The sequence below is a fragment of the Protopterus annectens genome, chromosome 3.part1 (genome assembly GCF_019279795.1).
Source record: "Protopterus annectens isolate FY-2018-M chromosome 3.part1, PAN1.0, whole genome shotgun sequence".
NCBI lineage: Eukaryota > Metazoa > Chordata > Ceratodontiformes > Protopteridae > Protopterus > Protopterus annectens.
Genome location: NC_056732.1, coordinates 329,820,058 through 329,846,251, shown reverse-complemented (window position 1 = coordinate 329,846,251; position 26,194 = coordinate 329,820,058). Strand labels below are relative to the sequence as shown.

Genomic DNA, 26,194 nt, shown 5'->3' with positions numbered 1-26,194 from the left:
TGGCGGATCCTGGCACCCGACAGGCAGCTTACAGTGACCTCCTCCTTGTTCAGCCTGGTGAGTGGGACGTCAGTGTGTCTGACAATAGAGTCACCTATTACAAGTGTATTAGGTGTGTTGTTTAGCCTTAAGGGCTGTGACTGTGTGGCACACTGACTTTGTGAGCTATGTGCTACGTGGATATTGTTTCATGGTAGGTGTTGCTTGGATGTCTGCTTTGGAGGTCTCTGTTGCTTAGGCAGATTTTTATTTAGAGCCTCCGAGTATGTTTTTGTGTGTTTATGTGTTTGGTTTGCTGATGCGATAGGTCTATGTGAGACTGGATTTGTGGTGTGTGTGGTTACCTTCTCCTCCTGACAGGCTGTGCAATTACTGGGTTGAGAGAACTTAGCCTCCAGTTTGGCTATATAGTTGCATCTCTCACATATATTTGAGCTTGTTGGGAGGAGGAGAGGGTGGTCTGTATACATAAGGCAGTTGTAACATTGCCTCAAGATTCCCAGATTCACCAGCTGGACTGGAGAGTAAACTCGAAACCTTTGGACATGCCTGAATAATATAGGGAACTACTTATTGACTGATCAGAAAGAACCAATAGGGAGCAAGTGCTTTGAAGGAGTATAAGAGGATGTAGTGCTTTAGTTTGTGCTTACCTATGAGATTACTTATACGAGCAAGTGCAAGGCTTTAGAATGAGAATAGAGTGCTTAATTTGAGATTTAGAGCAGTTCTACGGGAAAAAGTGAAAAGTAGACTTTGTGGAGCCGGGAATAGTTTAAGCTTGTTTAAGCGGCGCTGCCCGATGCTGCTCTGTGTGCAAGACCGCGCTAAAAGAGGGTTGCAGGGTTTTAAGAGATAGAGATCAAGGAGTTTAGAATTGACCCAAAATGGCTAATAAAACTACAGCTTCTAGGCAGTAACCACTCCTACAGGGACAGGCAGACTGTTCAGTGTTAACCACTGCCACTTGTGAACACAGAGACTTCCCTTTAGTCCAAGTAAGCACTGGCCTCCAAGAAACTTAAAAACAGTTCAGAACAGCAAATCTGTAACTGAACTTTCTTAAATTTCAGAAAGTGGGAAAAAAGCAAGATTTTTTTCTTTTTTGTTTTAGTTTAAAGGTAGCAGAGATACACAAGTAGCAAAATAATCACAACAGTACAATAAATGACCCCACACTTGAGTGTTAGGCCAAAGTCAAGTAAAATGCAGTTTTAAGAGAAAAAAAACGATTTTAAATTAAGTGCAACACAGGAAATGCAGTAAACAGGCTCTAGATGTATTCTAAATACTGTTTCTAATACAGATATAAACTTTAGCAAGCTGGAAAATAAAAGTAGGGCAAAGCAGTAATTTTTAACAAAAAAACAGAAGAAAATACTTAAAATCTCAAAAGTGGCTCCCTTCTCCTCTCAGCATTTTCTCCCCTTGGTAGGTGCTTCAGCAACAACTAGCAAGCCTGGAAAGACGCCAAAACCATGAGGCAGCAGGGTTTTAAGAGACAGAGATCAAGGAGTTTAGAATTGACCCAAAATGGCCAATAAAACTACAGCTTCTAGGCAGTAACCACTCCTACAGGGACAGGCAGGCTGTTCAGTGTTAACCACTGCCACTGGTGAACACAGAGACTTCCCTTTAGTCCAAGCAAGCACTGGCCTCCAAGAAACTTACAAACAGTTCAGAACAGCAAATCTGTAACTGAACTTTCTTAAATTTCAGAAAGTGGGAAAAGCAAGATTTTTTTTGTTTTTTTTCTTTTTTGTTTTATATCGATATATACAAATTATATATAGATATATAGATATATATATATATATATAATATATATATATATATATATATATGGATTCACTTTATATGCTCGAAATCCTGAAATATCGAATTTCAGAATCTCGAGCCCATAAAAAGGAAAACCTAAAACACTCAACACTCAGAAGCACGAAATTCAAAATTGCAACTTCTATACAATACACACAGCACACACATACACATATACACACCTTCCTCCTCACAAACAAACATACAACCCAATCCTAACTACCCCTTGCTCCCCCACACCCCCCCCCTACTTAAATATACTAACTCCAAGGTCGCACTACATACACAAACACACGAACTACCAACACACAAGCTACATCCTCCTTGCACACACACACACCACAGTAACAAAACACACTAACACACACTACAGCCCCTACCCAAAACCCTTAAACTATAAACACTTACCTGAATCCATGAACACAGCGCAACACCAGAACCACTAATTCAACATCTCTGAAATGCAAGATTTTGAATTTCGCGCTTCTGAGTGTTCGGTGTTTTAGGTTTTCCACTTTATGGGCTTGAGATTCTGAAATTCGATATTTCAGGATTTCGAGCATATAAAGTGAATCCATATATATATATATATATATATATATATATATATATATATATATATATATATATACACATATATAGACGCATACATACGCACACACATACACACACACAAACGGTTTATGACAATTAATCAGAATGCAAAAACACAAAAATATAAAAGGTCAGCACTTTCAGTTTGAAAAAACAGCATACCAAAAGATGAAAACCAATAAAAATAAAAACAGACTGCAAAACAATGACAGTTTCCTTAGTTTCCTTTTGCAATCCATGAAATAAAACCCTATCACTACATTCTGACCAAATTTGTCTTATAGTGGTGGTGTTACAGAAAGGGTTTTACGAAGGTAAGACGTAGGGCTGGAGATAAGGGCAGGGTTAGAGACAGCATGCATTATTAATGAATGCTAACTTAACCCTAGCCCTACGCTGTACCAAAGAAAAACCTTTCCATAACATTAATCCTACACATAACACCCACAGTACCAAACATACACAACAATCATAGTCTAACCCAAAACTCTCTCACACACACTCCTCATCCAAACCACCATCACACATATACTACATTAAATCTATCCCCTCACTTACCCTTACTCTAAAAGTAACCAACAAATACTTGTGTACAAACTCCAATACACTAATGCTGAAAGCTTCACTATCTCTGAAACATATGGTATCAGACCCAAAAATTACAGTTAACATCCACAAACCAACCTCCTTGTTAAGACACCAACACCATGTAAACAAAACACCACTCAAACACACCCAAATTTGACTAAACGGACACACTAAGACAAATGCTTAAACGCCGATAATTTTACCATTAAAAAGTAATAAAATCACCATTCAACAAAACAATTGGAAGATATGTCTGTGTGTGTGTGTGTGTGTGTGTGTGTGTGTGTGTGTGTGTGTGTGTGTGTGTGTGTGTGTGTGTGTGTGTGTGTGTATGCATGTATATGGGTTCACTTTGGAATCTCGAAATACTGAAATGTCGAATTTCAATATCTCAAGACCAAATTGTCAAATCTGCAGTTGCGCGGAACTGCAGAATATCGAACCCGGAAATGTCGAACCCGTGGTACTGATGGCGCATTAGGTAAGTCTTATGTTTTTTAAGGGTTTTGGGGAGAGTTTGTGAGTGTATTGGGGAGTTTTAGGTGTGGGTTAGGGTAGGTAGGTAAGAGTGTGAGTATGTCAGTATTGAGATTGGTGGTGTTTGTATGTATGTGATGTGTGTTTGTGCAAGGGGGGGATGCAGAATGTGTGGGTTTTTGGTCTTTCAGTGTTTAGTGTGACCTTGGAGTTAGTATATATAAGTAGTGGGGGGTGCAGCCCCCCACATGGGTGGTGCAGGGGGGGCTTGTCCCCTGCTTATAGGAAGGGTAGGTGTGTGTGTTTGCTTTGCTGTGTTCATTTCTGTTGTTTTGCTTTGTTGTAGTGTTGGGAGATAGGTGTAACTTGTGTTTGTGTGGTGTAGTGCTTTGTTGACGTTCACGGTTTTGAATCTTGCGTTTTTTTGTTTTCGGGTTTGTAAGTTTTCGACTTTATAGTCTCGATACTGAAATTCGATATTTCAGTATTTTGAGATTATAAAGTGAACCCATGTATACATATACATGGAGTTATGTTACAAGGTCGACTTTGACAAGATCAAGCACAGATAATCTGCAGCGTCAGTGGTGTAGCAAGTACCCCGTACACCTTTGGTGCAGAAGGCTATGAGTTCTATTCCTACCCCAGATAGATTGCTGATAGTGCAGTGTAGTATAAGCAGGATGTTGCACCCCTGAGTGTGTCATCCTTTAGATGAGACATTAAACCAAGGTTCACATCTGCTCAGGTGAATGTAAACGATCCCACAGCACCTATCTAAATGAGTACTGGAAATTCTTTGAAGCTCCAGCCAAATTTCTCCTAATAGTACAAATACCACTTTAGGTCTCCCTTGAAGAGAGGCCACTAGCCTACTTGGACAAACCCACTTAACAAAAGACAACTAAACATAAATGGTCTGAGGAACCAGTCTTGGCCACAGCAGAGTTATCTACCTGGGGCTTATGCACTTTAGAAGCCTGCTGTGGCAGCAAAAGTCATTTAGTAATGTTCTTCTTTTTGTAACTAGAAGGAAGAACCAAGGAACTAGTAGGGTTGTTCCATGATTAAGCTGAAAAATATGCCAGATTCATGAGGAAGCCTGGCATCAGTAGTCAGTCAACAGGTAAGATTGAAAAAAAATGTTATTCCACATCAAAACACACTAAAAAGCTCTTAGAACACTTACCCCAACTCCCAAAAATAACACAGTTTCAATACATAAAAAGTAATTTTAATAACTTTTCATCACACAAGTAAAAAAGTAAGATTCCCGTGACAGTCATTAAACACTTTTCCTAGCTTTAAAATTAAAATGCAACAAAAAGTTAAGTGGAAGTTTTTTTTCCCAGTGTGAGCTTATCTGCCTGGCAAGAGCAGCTTTAGCGGACTGTCAATCCTCAAAAAGCCTGGAAGAAGTGTGGTCTTCTACGGCAGGAAAGTTCTAAAAGATTTGGCACCCAAACCTGACTTTTTAATCAGCTCAGCTCAAGCTGACCAATGGTTTGGATGTCTGGAAGGTGCCCTGAAAGCTTTGGAAGCTGACCAGTTGTTATATCCTTAGCAGATTATAACCCATATAACTAAAGCTACTGCAGCAGTGAGCATAATGATTAACATCTTATTTTAGTAGGAGCTGAGGGGATGGGATGGTCACAGAGGATTACCACCAAAATATACAATAACTCAGTAGCACCATTTTTTTATTACTGATATGCTTAAGACACAGCATAACTTTGGAATCTGTGGTATGATATTCATGGATTCCCAATTTCTTAATTCTGTTAACTACTTATGTAGGCTGATCCTAGATGTGTAAAAATAATAAATAAAGTAACAAAATATCCAACAAAACATTTATAAAGAATAATAGTTCAACATTATAGTTTTCAACACATTCTTACAACAATTATTTTTCACCACCTCCATATAATGGTAGTTGCATTACTTCAGAACTGCCTAACTTGGGACAGTGACATACTGTGTCAGATACCAGATGTGTTGCAAGGACCTCTAAATAAAAAAGAAAGGTAGATTAGTGATCTCACTGTGGTAAAAAAATTGTTCTAGAGTTTAGGGACAATGACTATGAAAGACTTGTTACTGCAGAAAATTTGTTTAAGGAATGCGAAGAAAATCCAGTAAGGAGTTGGGAAAGTGAAGGGCCCTAGACAGTGATCTATATGCTTGGGAATTAGTTAGTTCTCACATGTAGTTTCCAGGACTTTAGACAACTCTAACAATATCTTGGAAATGTTGCACATCTCCAGCTTTGTCAGCTTTCCTGTATCTGCAGATGACCATGTAGGCAGTACAAGACTGGTTACTAGCCCTCAGTTTTAAATGCAGACTGTCAGACCTGCACAGCACATGAGTTCAGACAGTATTTTACTAATCTCATCAAGTACAAGCCAAAATCTGATGGCTGCTACATAAGTCACTCCTTCTCAGGGTCTTCCTTACTGCCTACCAAAGAAATATCTGTTAGCAGAAAATGGCCCCAGATTTTACTTCAAACAAATCGAAACAGGAAGTTCAACACTTCTTTAAAAAAGTAAACAAAATAATCAGGTACCAGACTAAATACGCTAAATCCCGTGTCCCCTAGAATGGCAACAAAGTATATTGACAAACCGCTAATTTACATATCTAATCACTCATGGACATCAGGTAAAGTCCCTTACCTGGTCATGTACACAGTTAAAGTACCCTCACCTAAATCCCAGTCTCACTGCAACACTAAAATCCCACTAACAATTTATTTGCAATAAAAACTTTGAAAAAATGAATATACAACAATATTTAATCACAAACTCCATTTACTCTGTGGTGCTCAGCTTTTGAAAAGGCTTTAGAACTGATCTTTATATAGCAACCAGCAAAATCTACAAGAACCTGAACAATGGACATATTACAGCTGGTGTATTCAAAGACATGACTAGAACCTTCTAAGCTGTGGACCATGCCGTCTTACTTAATGTACTAAACAAGTTTATCTTTGGGTCTGCCACTGTTAGCTGGTTTAAGAGTTACAAAATGAAAATTTCCAAATCAGTTTGGCCTCTTCTCTATCAGATACAGGAACAATTAATTGTGGTACACCAAGCAGGTCAGTATTATGCCACTACTTTTCCCCCACTGTTTACTGACTACATCTCTGCAAACCTTCTATCAATCGAACTATTTCTGCAAATGGATTCCCGATTTACTTATTCTGGTAACTACTTATGTGGGCTGGCCCTAAACAGGTTCTTATTTAACCATGTCATGGAATAACTTGTTTGTCTTTCGGCTTTTTCCCGGTAAGGGGTCGCCACAGCGGAACTCCGGTCCACTAATAACTGGCAGTAGATTTTTACGAAATGCTGAGGTGCCAGCTCGACGCCCAACCTTCAACAAAGGCATGCCCATTTACGCATGCACGCATGTCTTTCGAACGCTAAAAATAAGAAATAAAGTAACAAGACATCAAACAGGAAGCTCACTGCTGTCCTGCTCAAATTTCCCCTAGTCAGTATGAATACCAGCTCGGGTCTCCCCTGGAAAGAGGACAATGGCCTAGTGGGACTAACCCGGTTAATAATGAATGAATGGATGGATGGATAAATGAATAAATATATAAATAAATAATAGAGCCTCAGTTTAAAGTCTCTTCCAAAGGATGACGTTGCACTTTTATGTGCATCTGAACACATACAGTCTTAATGTGTGCAAAGTTTGGTCTCTGACTTAATTATTTTACTTCTGAATTAAGAAGTTACAGCATATCCAGTTTGTTGCATACATATGGGGATACACTAAGCACACCTCACACAAAATTATCCTGACTGTGGCCCAGTTTCCAAAAGACTTGCTCTCAGTTTAAGTGACTTACTCCGGTGTAAGGCCTCAGTTTAAGTGACTTACTCCAGTGTAACGCCTATCTAAAAAGCAGCATTACACCACAGTAAGTCACTTATATAGACAGCAAGAATGGTCCGAATAATGGAGAGATGAAAAGTCAGCAAGCAAAGGAGAGTAGTAGTGCTGAAATTGAATTCATCCTCAAGTCTTGGTGAGTACCTTCACGTAGTGGACCCCGTTTTCACAAAACCTCAACAAGGTGACACTGATATATAGACTGTATTTACATAGCATATATCATGGATAGAAGTAAGTCAAAAACAAAAAAAAAAGACAGCTGGGTGCACAAGACCCAGGATAAAAAAGTGCCCATCCTGGTAGGTGCACTGGTGCCAGGACTTGAAAAGATGACAGTGTAGAATCATCAAAGCACGAAAACAGTACTACTGTTTACTGAGGGTGGCCCCCGGTTGCAGAAGGAAGTAGTAGTCCACAAAAATCACAACAACTGAGAGGCCAAAGAACAGCCATCAATACAATAAAGTGGACTATTGAGGATAAGAAATAAATTATGTATTGTTACTACTATGTAAAAAGCCCATAATTTCCAGACACAAGATATGCAAAATGATTAAGACAGAAATTAGAGGAAAGAAAAAAACTTCTGCAACAAAAACTGTCAGAACTTTCAAATGATAATTTGTGTTATTAATACAACAGATTTGTGAAACAACACTATATAGATCAAGAAACCTTGATCTGTTTGGAAAAAGAAGCATCAGAGGAAGTGCAAAAATATAAACAACAAAACCAAGAGATAGTTGAAAAGTATAAAAAAGAAATATGGACTTGGGAAAGAAAGAGATATTTGATATGGTGCAATATTTGTGCAAAGGAGAAAGCCAAATTAATCAATGTAAAGAAGGCAGCCTCAAAGTTATTTGAAGAGAAATACAGGCAAAGGCATCCAGATATGGAAAATTTCACAATAAAAAAATAATATCACAAAGATGGAACGTAGAAAAGAAGATCAGCAAAGCAGAAGTTAAAAAAAATAGAAGTTGAAGTTACGGAGTGCCTGCGAAGTGGAGGATTTAATGTAGAAGGTCTAAAACAGGTTACATCACAGCAGGATGGAGCGACTCCCCAACACAGGGAGAAACAGGAAGATCAGGAAACATCTGAAGAAGAAATATGGACATGGGAAAGAAAAAGAGATTTAATATGGTGTAATATTTATGCAAAAGAGAAAGCAAAACTAACCAATACAAAAAAAGCAGCACCAAAGGTATTTGAAGAGAAATACAGACAAAAGAATCCGGACATGGAAAACTTTATGATACAAAAAACAAGAAGACAAAGAGGAAAAGTAGAAAAGGAGATTAGTAATGGAGAAGTTAAAAAAATAGAAACTGAGGTTATGGAGTACCTGCAAAGTGAATGATTTAGTGTACAAAATCTAATGCAGAAAGCACCACAACAGGACAGAGTAATTGATATCCAAATTATGGGGAAAACAGTAGAACAGGAAGATGAAGATAATTTGGAGCCTTCCACAGGAAACCCATATAAATGTTCACTTGAAGCTAGACAGTAGGGGAAGGAACAAGAAACTGGAAACTGATGCAGTCAATGCTGAGGAGTAATAGGCCAGTGAGTTCCCTTATGATAGAGCAACATACAGCACAGGATGAAATTGATGAGATTGTGTCGCAGGAAGATGCTATAGAACCTTCTACAGAATGCCCACAGGAATTGGAAAACAACAGACGTGCCCTCAGTTTGGAAGAAAATGAACTAAGAGAAGAACCGCTTGATTTAACAGACATGGACAGATATAGCAAGGTCAATGAAAGAAACAGAATGAAGAAGGTTAATAAAACCCAAAAAGTCAGAATTCTGATAAAACAATGAACACAGTAATTAGGACTGTCCATAAAGATCCATGTGATATAACAGAAGTAAACAGGATATATTACTGTGCAGCTAAATTAATAACAGATAAAGTTCTACCACAAGAACACAGGGTAGTGAGGGAAAGGAACGTGAGAAATTGAATACCATCATGGAAATATCAAATAGAGAAAATTATAAAGCAATTAAGACAAGAAGTGTCACTGTTAGAAGACTATAGAAGAGGGAATAGATCAACAAAAATACTAAGAAAGCTGTGATAAAAGCAATGTGCAATATTAGAACAGATCAGGATCTATCATGCACTATCGCAAACAAACTAAAAATTTCAGCACATGTGGAAAAACATGGAAGATACGAAGATAAATATAAAGGAAAAGTACAAAATAAGCAATTTAGTGATGACCCAAAATGGTTTTATAGAGAACTGGGAAAGAAAGTAAAAGGAATTGAAAGACCGCCAAAACAAGAAGAAATGGATACATTTTGGAGAAGTCTCTATGAAGATCCTGTGGAACATAACAAAGATGCTAAATGGACAGAAGAAGTAAAAGAAAGAATAAGAAGTTCAAAGGTACAGGATATACAATGGGATGAAGTAACAGCCAGAGAGATTGAAAGTTAAGAAAAACCTCTAATTGGAAAACCACAAACCCAGATGCAGTACCTAACTTTTGGTTAAAAGTACTGACATCTTTGCACGAAGATTTAGCTATGAGTAAAAACTATTTACATGTGCACCATGAATAGACACCAACCTGGCTAACAACAGGAAAAACAGTGCTCCACTTAAGAGTGAACCTGCAAGCTACCCTAAAAATTATAGACCAATAACTTGTCTTCTGATGACATAAACTACACACAGGAATTGATGCTGACAGAGTTTATAGTCATTTAGAAAAAAACTCAATTATGGCAGTAGAACAAAAGGGCAATAAAAGAAAGTCATATGGAACAAAGGATCATTTGTTGTTACAGTCATAGTGGAGAACTGTTAAAAGGGGAAGAATCTAAGTATAGCATGGATTGACTACAAAAAAAGCATTTGATAGTATCCCTCATTCATGAATAAAAGAGTGCTTAAAAATGTACAAGATACACCCCAAACTGATCAACAAAATTACAATGACCATGAAACAGTGGAAGACCACTTTGCAATTAAGCCATAATAAAGGATAAATTGTTATTACATGGACAAAAAGTCAAAGGAGGATATTCCAGGGTGACACTCTGTCACTGTTACTGTTCTTAATCCATTAAGCTGTTTACTCAACTGCTTAAGCCATGGCTATAATCTGGCTCCTAGAAATCAACAAAGTTTAAAGACTTCTCACCTTCTCTTTGTCGATGATTTAAAACTGTATAGCTCATCAGATGAGGAACTGAAAGCACAACTGCAATGTTGTCAAAACTTTTTCAGATGACATAAGAATGTCGTTTGCTCTTGATAAATGTGCAAAAGCAACCTTTAAAGCAGGAAAACTGCAATGCCAGGAAAACATCAGTTTGGGGCAAGAATGTGATATAAAAGAACTTGAGCAAAAAGGGGTGTATAAATATTTGGGAATTGATGAAGGATCAACAATAAAACAAGAACAAATGCAAATAAAACTTAGTAAGGAATACTTCAGAAGACTTAAATTAATCCTGAAAACAGCACTGAAATCAAGGAACAAAATCCAAGCTATAAACCAATTTGCTCTTCCTGTCCTAACGTCTAGTTTTGGAGTAATTAACTGGCCCCAAAACGTGTTGGATATATTAGCCAGGAAAACAAGAAGGATGCTTCATACTCACCAAATGATTCATAAAAATCAGTGCATACCAGGATTATATATTCCCCATTCCAAAAGAGGGATGGGCCGCCTTTAAATTAATTATATGTACAGATCTGCAATTGAGGGACGCCACACATATCTGCTGACCTCACAAGCCCCAAACAGAGTGAAAGCTTTGAAACATGAGAAGAACAAATCTAAGATGACTTCTCTGCTTAATCTAGCAGAAGCTTATCGGCGTCAAGCAGGAATGGAAATCAAACTAGAAGTAGATAAAAATCAGGCAGCAACTGAATGTGCCAAAAAACAAAAGAAAGAATATAAGATGAAGGATCAGATGAGAAGGCAAGAAATGTGGAAAAAGCATAAATACAACTGCAAGTATAGAAAACTTCTGGAAGAACCTAATGTTGATAAGGAACAAACACAGGAATGGTTAAGGAGAGGCGAATTCAAACCAAGAGATGAAAGGTTAATACTGGCAGCCCAAGATAGTGGGCTGCGTACACGTTGGTTTATAAAGTCCATTGAACATGTGGGAGAAATAGACAAATGTAGGTTTTGTAAAACATAATTAGAAACAGTTGCACACCTCATTGCTGGTTGCGACATACTAATGGCAGAAGGACTGTATACTGAATGGCTTTATAATAATGTGGCAAGACTGTTGCACTGGGGATTGCTCAAACATTACGGTACTGAAGTGGCAGAAAAACACTGGAAACATGAGCCACAAAGCATCACAGAAAATGAAGAAGTCTATATCACATGGGATCACCCATTACCAACAGTTCAAAAGACAGATGTTAGAAAACCAGATATAATGGTCCAAGAAAAGACAAGAGTAGCATTGATCACTGAAATTGCTACAACCAGTGACTACAATGTATTGCACAGAGAGACACAAAGTCATAAAATATCAGGATCTGCAGGCAGAAATGAGAGCAATGTGGAAGAAAGATACCCAGACAGTTCCAATAGTAGTAGGAACAACGGGTCTTATAAAAAAGAATTTACAATCGTATTTAGATATGCTATCAATAAATGTAACACCATACAAACTGCAGAAGGAGTCATTACTGGTCACAATGCGAGTGCTGCGAAGAGCACTAATGGCTGATATCAAAGATTGAAACAATACTAATTTCAAGAACTTTAATCATACTTTGACTTAGGAATGGGGTCCATTCCCGTCACATTATTAGAAACCCAAAAGACTTGGAGAAATTAAAAAAACAGCAAGACTTTTGGAGTCTTGCCTTGTATGTTGGGACAGATTACAATACCTACACTAGTACACAAATCTTGACAGTGAGTTTTTTATTATTATTATTACTATTACTAGGATGGATTTATCTTCCTCTGTATACGACTTGGTCTGCTGTAGCCTGGCTTGAAGTTTCTTGCACCTGTTTATGGCCTACCATATTTAACACATCCAAACACAAACCCATCTCAATAACTGAGGTATCCTCATCAGAACAAATGTGAGTTAAGATTATTTTCTTTTACTTTAAAAGTAGATGTTACAACCATACTGACTCTATTAGGGGTACAACAGTGAAGCTTATATATTTGGTATTTCATATAACTTCCGCAATGTCTGCTCAGTACACAGATCACCGAAACACTGTTGACACTAATGTGTCGTAACTAAAACTGTAGCACAGTACATTTGACATTTTCTCCAAACAAACTATTCCATTATCCCTAACAATAACAAAAAAGTCACCTGCAATTAATATTGTGACCGTACAGATTTGGTGACAAAACTTAATACTGGAATTACACAAAATAAACTGTTGCCATTATTTAGCCTCCTAATGCAGAGCAGTATAAAATGGCATAATGCACACACCTGTTTTTCACATTTGTAAAAGTTTGTATAACTTCACAATGGAAGGAAGCTATGACCATCTCTCTTCGGACTATTACACAACAGATACACAACACAATAAAACGTTAGACAAAGAGACTCTTCATAGAATGCAAACAGTGCAAAATGATTTATTATCATTATTATTATTAAATTAAAAAAATTAAGTGAAGTTGTGCCTTTTGAAGTGAACCTATATAACTGATAATAAAAGTGCTGCTCATTGTTTATTTGTATAAAATATATACATACATACATACATACATATATATATATATATATATATATATATATATATACACACACACATTAGATATAGATATAAATATATATATATATATTTATTTATACGTGTGTGTGTATATATATATATATATATATATATATATATATATATATATATATATGCATATGTGTGTGTATGTGAGTATATAAACATACATATATAAATACCTTCAGTGATCTCACAACTATAGACTGAGGACCTTTTACACTTTGTTTTTCTTAATTTATGTCACTTAGATATCACATGAACACTCATTTTTGCCCATCAACACCCTAAAGGAAATAAGTACACATGGTAAAAGAAAGTCTTCCAGTCACACAACTTGGTTAAGGCAATATGCATGGAGAAAATATCGTTGTGATATTTAGCTTCTAGAAGTAAATTTCAGATTACACATTTACTTATTTTTTATTTAACCAGTCCACTAGTCACATTTGCCTCTCCTCAAACAAAACCTAGGACCACTGTCGAAATAAATGATTTGCTCACACCCACGGCTGAAACTGATGGAATCATACCCAGAACCACTTTGCAGAACTGAGAATGTTGTTTATTTTGCCTAATGCCAAAAATGTCATGCTTATTATGTTGGAAAAACAAATAAAACCTTCAAAAACAGAGTTTTAGAACATAAAGGAGACATTAGAAACAAGAAGGAAACTAATGCATTGGCAGTACATGTTATGAATACTGACTCGACACATAGTTTTAAGTTTTTAATTTTACAAGTTCTCATTTGTTCCAATAGAGGGGGTGATATAGAGAATCAAACAGAGGCTGCTGAGCAAAAGTGGATCCTCTTGTTAAATGCAGAAAAACATCCTGGGTTGAACAATATGTTTTCTTTAAAACCCTTTTTGAAAGCACGCCCTCTTCAACATAAGTAGTTACACACTACTTTATAGGTTCATAGGTTCATACTAGGCTATCTGCCCGAGGGCATTTACAAGCCTAGCCCATAGTTTTGTGGCTTACGCCACCCCTTTAGTATGGGGAACTATACCCATTATTTTGCTGTGCCTCTGTCGAGCAGTGACACTGAGGTAATCCCTGGGGTATATCTGCGATCTCCCATCCATTGGTCAAGATTTCTCTTGAATAAGGCCAGCGAGGTGCTCTGCCCCACATATACCGGGATTTTGTTCCACAGCATAGGGAGTCTTTGGGTGATGAATCTATCCCTCCAGGTTTAAGTCTCCGCCCTTGTGGCTCTGACGGATCTAGATTTTTGACGTGAAGCACATTCATCAAATCTGGGTTTCACATGGGCTTGTACGTGGGGGAAAGGTCACCTCTGAGCAGGCGTGTGACGACTGAATAGAGTTGAAGTTCTTTCAGTCGGGCAGCATAGGACAGATGTTTGAGACCCTTTATCCTTTTGGTGAGGAACTTTTGTGGCCTCTCAAGCTGCTGCAAGTGTCGGGTTAGATACATTCCGAATGGGGCATTGTACTCAATCATTGGTCTGAAGAGTGATGAGTATAGGGAGACTATGACCTCCCTTGATCTAGATGAGAATCCCTTCATGATAAGGTGGGCAATGTAGAAGGTCTTCCTAACTACTTTGGCTACATGGGTGTCGAATGACAGACTACTATCAACTTGGGTCCCCAGGTCCCTGATAACTTCTTCTGTGCTCAGTGGATTGCCACCTATTTGGTAGCTAGGGTAACCTTGTTTTTCCTTTTGGCATTTAACTTTAGGCCATGGCTCTGGCACCAGTTATCCGTTTCTGTGAGACCCTTCTGAAGGATATCTGTGTCAGATGTGTTTTCTACTATGGCCCAGTTTGCAGTCATCTGCAAACTTTGTCAGCCATAACCCTCCTGTGTTTGCTTGTACTTGAGAAGTAGAGAAAACAAGAGGAGCGCCCAGGACTGAGCCCTGTGGTACACCACTTGTGACAGGCTTTGAGTCTGACATGGCGCCAGCAACTCTGACCCTGTGGGTTCTGTCACTCAGCCAATTTGCAACCCATCTTGTGATGTATGGGTTAACATTTAAGCTGATGAGTTTTCAATGATACCCGAGTGGGGTATTGTATCAAGGCCTTCGCCAGATCGAGGTAGGCTGTATGGACTGCCTTTCCCTCATCAATGGCTTTGGTGACTGTTTCAAAAGTCAACCAAGTTTAGAAGGCATGATCTGCCTTTGACAAAGCCAAACTGGGATGGATCCAAAGTCTGCAAATTCCCTATGTCTTTATTTATGAGGTCCATTATGATCCTCTCCATGGCTTTACAGATAAGGCTTGTCAAGCTAATGGGGTAATTTCCAGGGTCGGTGGAGGCACCGCCTTTGTGAAGTGGGACCACAGTTGCAGTCCTGGGTACATATCCAGAGGTAAGACTATGATTAAACAGCTGTCCTAGCTGTGGGTTTAATTCCTTGTTGAGTTCGTGGAGCACACAGCCGGGGACACCATCAGGTCCCATGGATGCTGTGTTTTGCTTTGGAGAGAGCAGTTCTCACTGGAGATGTTTGGGGGCTGCAATCGCTTGGTAAAGATAGTTTGCACTGAACCTGTCAGCCAGTATGTTGGCAATGTCTGTAGGATCAGTAATCTTCACATCATTTTGAACTAGTTCTAAACATATCTGGGAGTTTCCTCCCAGGTTTCTAACATAGCTAAAGAAGGCCTTATGATTGTCTTTTGAGTCTTTAGCTATTTTTCTCTCAAAATTTGCTTTGGATGATTTTATGAGAGCTCTTAGTTTTTTACTTATAGTGATCAAGGGTGTCTTACCTTTTAAGGATTTTGCTCTATCTTGTAGTAGCTTCCTCCTTTTGTTGTAGAGTTTGTTTATGGCTGGGGTCCACCAGACTGGACGCTTGCCTTTGGTACAAAGAGTCTTTGTTTTGCTTGGGATTGCCTTATCCATGCAGTCCTGCAGGTGCTGGTAGAAGGCATTTGTAAGTGATTCAGCGGCTTGAGTACTGTTTTCTGAGACCACACTAGTCTTTAGAAGTGTGAAGTCGGCTTTGAAGTTCTTTACTGTGGTCTTTTTATTTCAGGTGGGGTGGGATGAGGACCTCCAGCGAGATTAGTTTGTGATCTGATCTCACCAGTGAGGGGTATACTTCCGTGTTGAACATTGTGCTCCCATGTTCGTGATGATGAGATCAAGTATGTTTTCTCCTATTGTGATGGTGACTAGTTGTTCCATGGCATTTGAGTTTATGAATTCCAGGAACTTTTGGGCTAGGGTGTTTGGGCTTGAGTAGTGTACCCAGTCTATATTAGGGTAATTGAAGTCACCTAGTATGATGGTGTTTGGTGATACATTTATCCCTCTAGTGTTTTCAGGAAGACCATGTGAGGTTCCTGAGTTTGTGAGGAGGCCTGTAACATGCTACAATTTGCAGAGCAGTCTTGCCTATGGTTAATTGCACCTGGATGGTTTCCGATGCATCGTGCGTTGCCACCAGTCTGGAGGTGTGGGTGTCCTTGATGAATATGGATACCCCCCCTCCTTTCTTGGTGTTTTCCGGATTTTGGGGCCGAACGCATGATATAAAAACCTGATAGTGCTGAGGTGCTCTCAGGAGCCTTGAACCAGGTTTCTGTCACAGCACAGACATCGATGTTCTCCATACTGAGAAGGGCCTCGCATTTTGAGATTTAGACTTCTGGCATTGAGCAGCATTACCCTTAGTTTTTTCTTTTTGTGTTCTAGGGTGGTAGGTTTAGAATTTGAGCCTTGCCTAAAAAGGCACTATGGGGTGGCAAGAGCCTTTGCCAATATCCGAATCCCAGGGTGACAGGTGCAAGCCGTCCCTTTGCAGCAGCGTGCTTGTTCAGCATGTCATCCCAGGCAGACAGACATTGGATCCCCTTTGAATGACACCAGAGTTTAAGCCAATTGTTAAAGCTGATCATCTTATCTCTGTATTGTGGCATCATTCTTGGTGAAGGTAGGATACTGCTCAAGGTCAGGGTCATACCTGCTTGGGCTACATAATCAGAGAGTTTCATGTAGTCCAAGGAGGTATGTCTCAGGTCGTTAACACCAGCGTGGACAATGATTGAGTCGTACTTGTACCTGCTGTTGAGAGACCTGAGTGCATGTGTTATGTGCAGCTTACTGTGACCTTCTCCTTACTCAGTCTGGCCAGTGAGTCTGACTATGGAGTCACCAATGACTAGTGTATCTGGCATTGTGTTTGGCCTTAAGGGCTGTGACTGTTTGACACTCTGACTGTGTGGTCTATGTGTAGCAGGTGTTGTGTTCTGAGGTGGTGGTTGTTTGGGTGTCTGCTTTGGTGGCCTCTGCTGTTTTCATGTCTTTGTGTGTTTATGTGTATGATTTGAGGTTGAGATGGTACTATGTGAGACTGGGTGTATAGTGTGTGTGGTAACCTTTTCCTCCTGACTGGTCTTGCCAGTCCTATGTTGAGAGAGCTCAGCCTGTATTTGTGTTTTGTGGGAGGAGGAGAGGGTTGTACATGAGGCAATTGTAACATTGCCTCAATATTCCCAGGTTCACCAGCTGAGCAGGAGAGGACACTAGCAACTGATCCTCGACATGCTAGAAGGACTAGACAAAACTTTAAAAGAGATTGAAATGGGGGTTGCCTTTTGGGGTGCTATCTATAAGAGGAGCAAGTGCTAGGTTTAACAGATAGAGAATAGTCTACTTGGAGTCAAGTAGAGAAGATCTTTAGTTATAGGATACGCTGATTAGATCAGTAGTATAGTTCTAGGAAGGTAGTTTTAAGGGAAAATTTGAAGAGTGGACTTTAATAGTTTAAACCTGTTTAACCGGGCGCTGCCCTAGTGTGCAACAGTGGCAACTCCGTGCTATAAAGACAGGAAATGACCCAAAATGGCCAATAAACTACAAGTTACTGCCTTAAACCACTCCTCTGAAGACAAAGAGGCAGCTCGGATCAGCAAAATCTGATCACTGGAACAAACTATTAGGAAAGTATGGAAAACAAGAGTATTTTTTGTTTTTTCAAGTTTTTCAGATAGGCAGAAAATACAATAAATGCTGTGTGTTGTTTAACTTTAAGCAAAACTTAAACAAGCAAGTGCAATAAACAATTCAAGCTATTAAAACAGTAAAAACAGGTAATAGCAGAATAAAACAGGCAGAAATAGCAATTGAAAATACTTAGAATCTGGAAAGTTTGTCTTTTCTGGTCTCTGCTGCTCTAGGAACAAAGACAGGAAATGACCCAAATGGCCAATAAACCTCTGAGGACAAACAGGCAGCTCAGTAGATCACTGGAACAAACTATTAGGAAAGTATGGAAAACAATTTTCAGATAGGCAGAAAATACAATAAATGCTGTAAACTTTTAAGCAAAACTTAAACAAGCAAGTGCAATAAACAATTCAAGCTATTAAAAACAGTAAAAACAGGTAATAGCAGAATAAAACAGGCAGAAATAGCAATTGAAAGGCTTAAATGCAGAATAAAATACTTAGAATCTGGAAAGTTTGTCTTTTCTGGTCTCTGAGCTGTGCTGAGTTCAGTTTCTGCTTTTAACATACCATTTGTTTTTAAGATGTCTTTTATAAAAGTCTCTGAGATTTTCCCTCTCTTTTTTAGTATTTTATTAAATTATTAGCTTAGTTAATTGGTTAATGATTTAAGCTGTGATGGTAAGCTACTATTTAAATGAACATTTTTAGCAAGTACAACTGTCTAAAGAAGCGACCTGTGAGTTGTGAAAACGCTTACCTTTGCTTTTTTGTTGTTTTATTAAAGTTTCTGCTCTGTAAGTCTACATGCAGTTTATACTTTTACCTTTGCACATTTTTTGCTGCACTTGACTGTACTCTGGGCTCATTTTTTGATTCTTGTTCTTAAAATCACAGATGAACCCACAAATATGGGACAGCTCCATTCCCCACAAGTTGTAAATTCCTCCCTAGTCAAAATGAACCACAAATCAGTCACATTCACTATAAAACTAAAGCCAAACCCATTTTCAAATAACGCAGTACTTAGACATTATACAAAGACTAACTGGCTAAAAATGAGTAACCTAACCTAATAACCTGGCTAATTCATAATTTCCCTTCAATCTGAAGATCCCACTGCATATATGGAATCCTTTACAAACAAATTATATGCAGATATATATGTGTCCCCCTTCAAAGTAAATACATTGACAAATTTAAAAAATAACCTATATGGTGGAATACAAACATAAATAGGTTCTACAAACAAAACTCGCTGCACACATTAATAAATGTAACTTTCAAGATGTCAAAAATACTCTAAGGAAGTCAAGTTCCTGATCAAATCAACCAAAGCTACACATAAGGTAAAAATAGCCACTTAGGCAAAAGACAACTACAAAGCTTTCTTTAATTATGTTAAAAACCTCAGAAACAATATCCAGCACGGCACAGAGGTAACAGTAAATTATGTCACATACTCAGATTCTGAGGACATAGCCAATTTATTGACGGATAAATTTAGCTCCATCTTCACTCCTCCCTCTCCCCACCCTACATTCTCAGATCACATACACGCATCTACATCCCCAATCTCCCAAGAACAAGTCCTCAAAAGACTTTCCAAGGTCAAGAACACTGCTATAGTTGTGCTAGATAGCATACTAGGATGCCTATTTAGTTATCAGCCTCAAAGAATTTTTGTGCAGGCTGTATGGAGGAAAGCAACAGTCATTCTCCTGCACAAAGGTGGGGGGGTGTCAGTGGACTCAGGTAATTACAGGGCCATAAGTCTGTCCAGCCTCATCTGTAAGGCTATGGTAATTATTAATGGGAATAATAAATAAGGGCATGGGCAACTTACAAACTCTTGACCCAAGCCATTTCATTTTTAGCAAGGGCATTCCCTGCCTGCTTAACTATGTCAATTTCTTCAAAAAAGTTACTGAAGCAAAGGATGAGGGAAAAACAGTACAGACCACATACCTAGACCTCACAATGGCATTTGACACTATCTCACATTCAAGTATTATTGACAAATTCTTCCAGGTAAATGTAAATGCGTATGTAACTTGTTGAATAGCCAACTGGCTCACAAACAAAACCCAGAAAATTTTGGTAGATGGCTTTACCTCCTCAAACAAAAACTGTCATTAGTTGTATATTCCAGGATTCAGTGCTTGGACCAACCTTCTTTGATATTTACTTCTCAAAGGCCAAAGCTAATATTAACAATTTATGGCTGAACAAGTTTGTAGATTACTGTAAACTTAGTGCATCATAAAATCTTCAAAGGACACCAAGACCTTCCAAGAGGGCCTTACCAAAACAAATATGTGGTGGCATAATAATGGACTAAAACTAAATGCTAACAATGTATAATAGTCTCCTTTGCCAAGCATGACATCCCCTGTAACTACGTCAACACACACCTGAAAACTGATCCAGTAATTAGGAACTTGGGAAACTATGTGGACAACAAGCTGTCCTTAAATCACCGTGTATACACTCGTGTAAGGAAGTCCTTTTTCATTGTACAGTTTACTAGTAAGAGTATGGAGTCCAGTACTGTACTTGATGCTTATTAGGCTGATCATCGAGTATAATGCCCCCTTTGGCATATACCTGTTCAAACACTTAACACAATCTGAATGACCACAACACTTTCTCACCAAAAAAATCAAGGGCTTAAATCATAACTCCACTAACTGTTTCAAAGCCATGTCCTGTTTCTCAATATCATACAGGCTATTGAGGGGCAAACTCTGCCTAAATAGTCCTTACCTTCTCAGACCTACTATGTATCCACAAGTCTACCAATGGCATAAACACCCTCATAACAGATTTTATTCTCATCTACAACATAAACAGAACATTTTGGAGAGACAGACATGTATCTCTGAGAATTCAAACGTAATCTGAACAAATGGAGTGGAAAATGCTAATTTACTCCTGATTTAGCACCACTGTCTCTTATGGATAGGAGTAACATGTAGATGTTCTGCCCTGCTTTGGGTTATTCACACTTAAACTACAAGGCTAAAAACCTCATGGGAATGCAGGGTTAGGCTTCTAAAGATCCTCATGGATCAATACCCTAGTAAGGACCTAAGAACCTATAAGCATCCACCTGCAGATTGCCAGGTTACCACAATGACAAGTTTAAGTCACCTTTTTACTACAGCTCCTTGATGTTAACACAATTACTGAGGTCTTGAAGAAGGTCCAGTCAGACTCCATATCCACCATTCCAGTATACATAAGAAGCTCTTCTGGAGATGGAATCTAAATTCATCCCATAGAGAATGCCCTCAAACTATGTGGGTTCTTGGCACCACCCCATTTGACTGACCCAGCTCACAAATAACGTGGTGATCAGCTGACAGACCTGCACCTCTCTTCTTGTGTCTAATGACACAGTTACAAAGTCTATCATCAACTTTTAACCTAAAGTCTCGGGTACCAAGTGCACTTACTAGCAGCCTTCTGTTAGAGCACTGTGTTTGTTATAGACAGCTCATGAGCAGCACACAAGTCTTTTAACAATTCCTCTGTCAGGATCAGATCAGCCGAGCCATTTCTCCCAATCCTATCTCTTCAAGTATCTTCGTTAAAGTTATCCAGTAGAACTACAAAGTCAAGAGGGCATTGCTATCAAGCACAGTTACCACCGTCATGAGGAAAACCAAACTGCACTGCAACATATCCCCAACTGTCATCCTGAAGTGGTGAGCTCACAAAGTGGCTTCAAGCAACACATTCAGGCACAGTTTAACCATAATGTGAGGGAAAATCACCACCAGATGCTCACCTGTGAACATTACCCGAAGGCCTAGAATCATGAGTGGGTTTACAGGATTGAGTGGGTTTATGAAATTTATTCAGTGTTAGAAAAATCTGTGCCAGATGACATACCACCTTTCTAAGGCCAATACCCATACATTACAAATTACTAGAAAGGTAGTAGGAGTGGTGGAATTTATATCTACATTTCACTTGACTAAATATAATAAAATATACTTAGCACAAAGAAAAATAATTCAATAACTGCTTCATCAAAAATAAAAAGCACTAAACATTGACAGTTTACATGGACTGCTGTGAAAGACCCATTGCTATCACACTGGGTGTATATCTGTGTGTGATTTTAAAGCAACTTATATCCAGATAGCCTGTATCCTGGTAGCCAGCAGAGATCCTGTGAGCAAAGTGAGTCCTAGGGCTCCCTACTGAAATATCAGCACTCGAATACCAAGTGCTGAAACAAAAAAGACAAACTCTAGGAGAAGAGCGGAAACTGCTCTCTTATTTTAAACATGCTTTTTGCAGGGGAGGAAGCCCCTCTGCAATCCCCAAACGTATACATACCAAATCAGAGATCACCATAGCCTGAAAAAAAAAAGAGAATATTCTGAGATATGGCCATCTTGGACTTATTAAATGCAAGTCTGTTTTTGTGGCCATCAGTCTTCCTATTTCAGGACTTGCCAAATGGTTATCAAGCCCTAGAGCATTCACTATAGTCAAAAAGCTCTGCCTTATTAGAAGTCAGAGGCCTCTTATTAAAGTAAACGTATGTACAAAAGGTTATTAAACTCTGACTTTTACCCGTTTCTGCAATCTTCTTTTCTCAAAATATAGTTGATTAACAGCTTCTTCTCACCTCTGCTGCCAACCTTCATTATAATATTATGCCTCTAATTAAAAAAAATCATCTGTTAGCAGTTAGTGCTGCTCAGAAGTGTGAGACCTGGAAGAGTACTAATGTAACTGTTCTGTCAGATTTAAATGAATGTTTACTACTTACTTTGTATACGACAGTATCTACAACATAACAGTGTATTCTGCAATATCCAGTTCAACAAATGTAAAACATGAAGTACAGTATGCTAAAGCAATCAAATCAATTTGAAACGATATACACAACATCTATAAATGGGCACAGTTTACAGTAATAAATCAAAAATAACTTTTTCTCTTGTAACAGGGATAAAAAAGAAATGTGCCTTTTGCTCTACAAGCATAGCTAGTGCTTAGGTTACCCAGTGTTAGACATTTGTTCCAAACCTAGACATGGAAGTAAACTTTTGTGAATTGTGTAACACACCAAACAATAAACATACGATATAAAAGAGTTAGTGAACATACTGTGCCTTTTTTGTCTGCTCATCGTGCTTTTGCACACACAAAACATGACAAATTCCACTAACCTGCTGGCGGAAATTATTGGCTGTTCTGTCCAGATGGTCCATTTTCCACTGTGATGACAGCTCCCTGTCAAGGAAGAAGTAATATTTAAAAATATTATTAATTTTAATAGAAAATAAGATGATGACAATGATATTATATGTACACACAACCAAAGTAAACTTCTGCCTAACAAGAAGATACATTTCTACAAACAGTGAAAAGGTCTTTCAGGTATGTGCATTATTTTGTCATTGGCTAAATAGGCAGCACACTTACCTTGGGTGCTGGGAGTTCAGAAGGCTAGGGTTCTATTCCCACCTCAGGTGAATGAACTCACTTTCCATAAGTAACACTGCAGTGTAGCATTAGGGAGTGCTGCACTCCTGAGTGTGCCATTCTCCAGATGAGATGTTAAACTGAAGTCCCATCTTCCCAAGATGGCGGAAGCTCATATGGATGTAGAACATCACACAGCACTTACTGAAAATAATAGGAAAGCTCCCCAGCACCCTGGTCAAATTTTCTCCAACCAATATGTATATTTGGTCTCCCCCAAAAACAAATTGCTAGTTTAGTCAAACCCAGTCTACAAAGGGTACATGAATAAATACAATTTTCCCTAACTGAGCTTTCTTTTTATCACCTCAAATTCATGACCTGGAATTCTTCTTCATGTTGCATTTAAAGTACATCTGTTAATTAATACTATACTCTTAATATCACAGACCAGAAAATGTAACCATTCATGTATGTGTTAAGAAAATAAAACACTCCACACATACTGCAATGAAGTACATATTACTTTATGAATTATATTTCACATCAGTTACTAGTGAGCTGGTGTTAAACTTTTTTAATGCTAAGTATTTGCTTGTTCATTTTTATTGGACAATAGCTGGTCAAACAGTTAAGGCAAGCATGTAAGCAGTGCTGGAAGTTTACATCAAGGTCAACAAATAAAGCAGAGTCATTCTGACAACTGTTGCATGATGCCGTTGAAATGCTGGCTCTCTGCTGGCAACAGCATGCCACTGGGGGGGGGGGGGGGGTCAAAAGAACATTAATTACCTCCAAAGGGTACGACTGTAAACTAATAACAAGAAGCGATGATACTGTTTATACTTGTTTCTGTACTTACCAGAGCTACCATTTCTTTAAGCCAGGTAATGAAGATTTTTTTCCAAACCTCCTGTTTTCAGCTTCATACTTCAGAATCAATTAAATGTGAATCGAATTTTAATTACATATGGTTGTATGGCATAAAACATCCACAATGGAATAAACACACTAACTATAAGTTAGCTAATACTATGAACCACAATCTTACTATAATGCTGGTTTTGTCAAAATAAGTTTAAAATATCATACTGTGCATGCCCTGCATGTGACAGCTATTCATTTAGAAATGGACTGCAAAAATAATATGTGGATAAGGAATTCAGTGTATAAATTGCTGTCTTTCATTGTTGTGTTATTCCTATAAAACTGTCAGAATTTTCTTGGAAGGCATATGGCAGTCATCTGACCAACAACAGACCTGTCCTGAAGCAACCCAAACATTCAGTTCTAGAAAAGATGATGTAAAGATAGTGGCTTTAAATACACATCTACCCGGCCCAGTGACATAAAGACTATCTTCTTTACCACAAGAATATAACGTTTGATGTCAGTGCTAAACCTAAGGGCCTCAGGGTTTACTGCTGAAACTTATTGGGAATGGGTAGTGGTTTTGGTTAACACCATGCTAGAAAATCTTTCCTAATAGTATTGAATATCTCTGAATGGTGAACACTGAAGCAGCAGCACTGACCATACCCACACATTCTGACAATTCAGAACACTTAAGAAAGATTACTTGGCATAAATCAAATGACAGATCTTTCAGCTGGCCTGCACAATGCTTTTTTCTGGGGATGCTGCTGCATACTAGTTGTGTTTCACCAAACTACAATATATTTAAAACTCAAAGAATGTACTGTAATCTCATGAAAGAATGGTACAACAGCAGCAAATTGAGCATTAGAATTGTGGACCATAGAACATGTTAACAATTATGCATTCTGTATATTAACCACAACACTAAAGATAGCAAATACATCTTTGTGTGTGTTTCCAGTGGGAGATGTATTGTAGGAGAAAAATGAGCACTCTCTTTTGGGTAAGAAGGGTAACTTTAAGCAGGAGGTGTAGTCTACTAGGCAAAAATTAATACTCTCTTCTGAAAAATCAAGTAGTCTGTGTGTGTGTGTGTGTGTGTGTGTGTGTGTGTGTGTGTGTGTGTGTGTGTGTGTGTGTGTGTGTGTGTGTGTGTGCATGTGTGTGTCATATAAACAACATTTAATACCTATTTAGAGTGTTAGAGATGCATTTGTGTTGCTTATTAATCAAAGTTTGGTATAAAATCTTTGAATGATTTGTACATGGCAGGATTTGGTGATTATTAATGTAAATATGAGTGGACAAAGAAAGTGAGTCATTCTGATGACTGCTGCATGCTGCCAGTGAAATGCTGCCACTGCTGGCTGTTCTCTGTCTTTATGTGCACAAAATTCCAGAGGTGACAAGCTGCACTCAGTCTCTATGACTGGAGTGGACAGGGTTAGCTACTACTCTATAAATTTATCCCACATCATTAATATAGCCATCTTCTTACATAAATTTATTTTTATTTATTTTATTTTACATTTGTTAACAGGGATGGTCAAACTGAACGAGGTCCATTTACAGTGGAGGCCTGGGGGAAAAGCTCCATTTAATTAATACAACAGACAATGATAATAATACATAATGTAAAGTAAAGACACTGTTATTGAGCAGTATTTTGTGCATAATAGAACAGTACGCAGAGAAAGGTCATATCAGCAATATATACAAGTGAACATTAAGTTAGTCATCAAAAGATACAGACAGAGATCACA

General features: G+C 38.4%; 1 protein-coding gene across 1 annotated transcript in view; it reads right to left on the bottom strand.

Moving 5' to 3' along the window:
* OXNAD1 (oxidoreductase NAD binding domain containing 1) overlaps nt 1-26,194 on the bottom strand; it is a 369,327-nt gene that overhangs the window by 152,091 nt on the left and 191,042 nt on the right. The window contains exon 3 of the mRNA XM_044066774.1: nt 23,297-23,360. Coding sequence (XP_043922709.1) covers nt 23,297-23,360 — 64 coding nt within the window. The remainder of the gene's footprint in view (nt 1-23,296; nt 23,361-26,194) is intronic.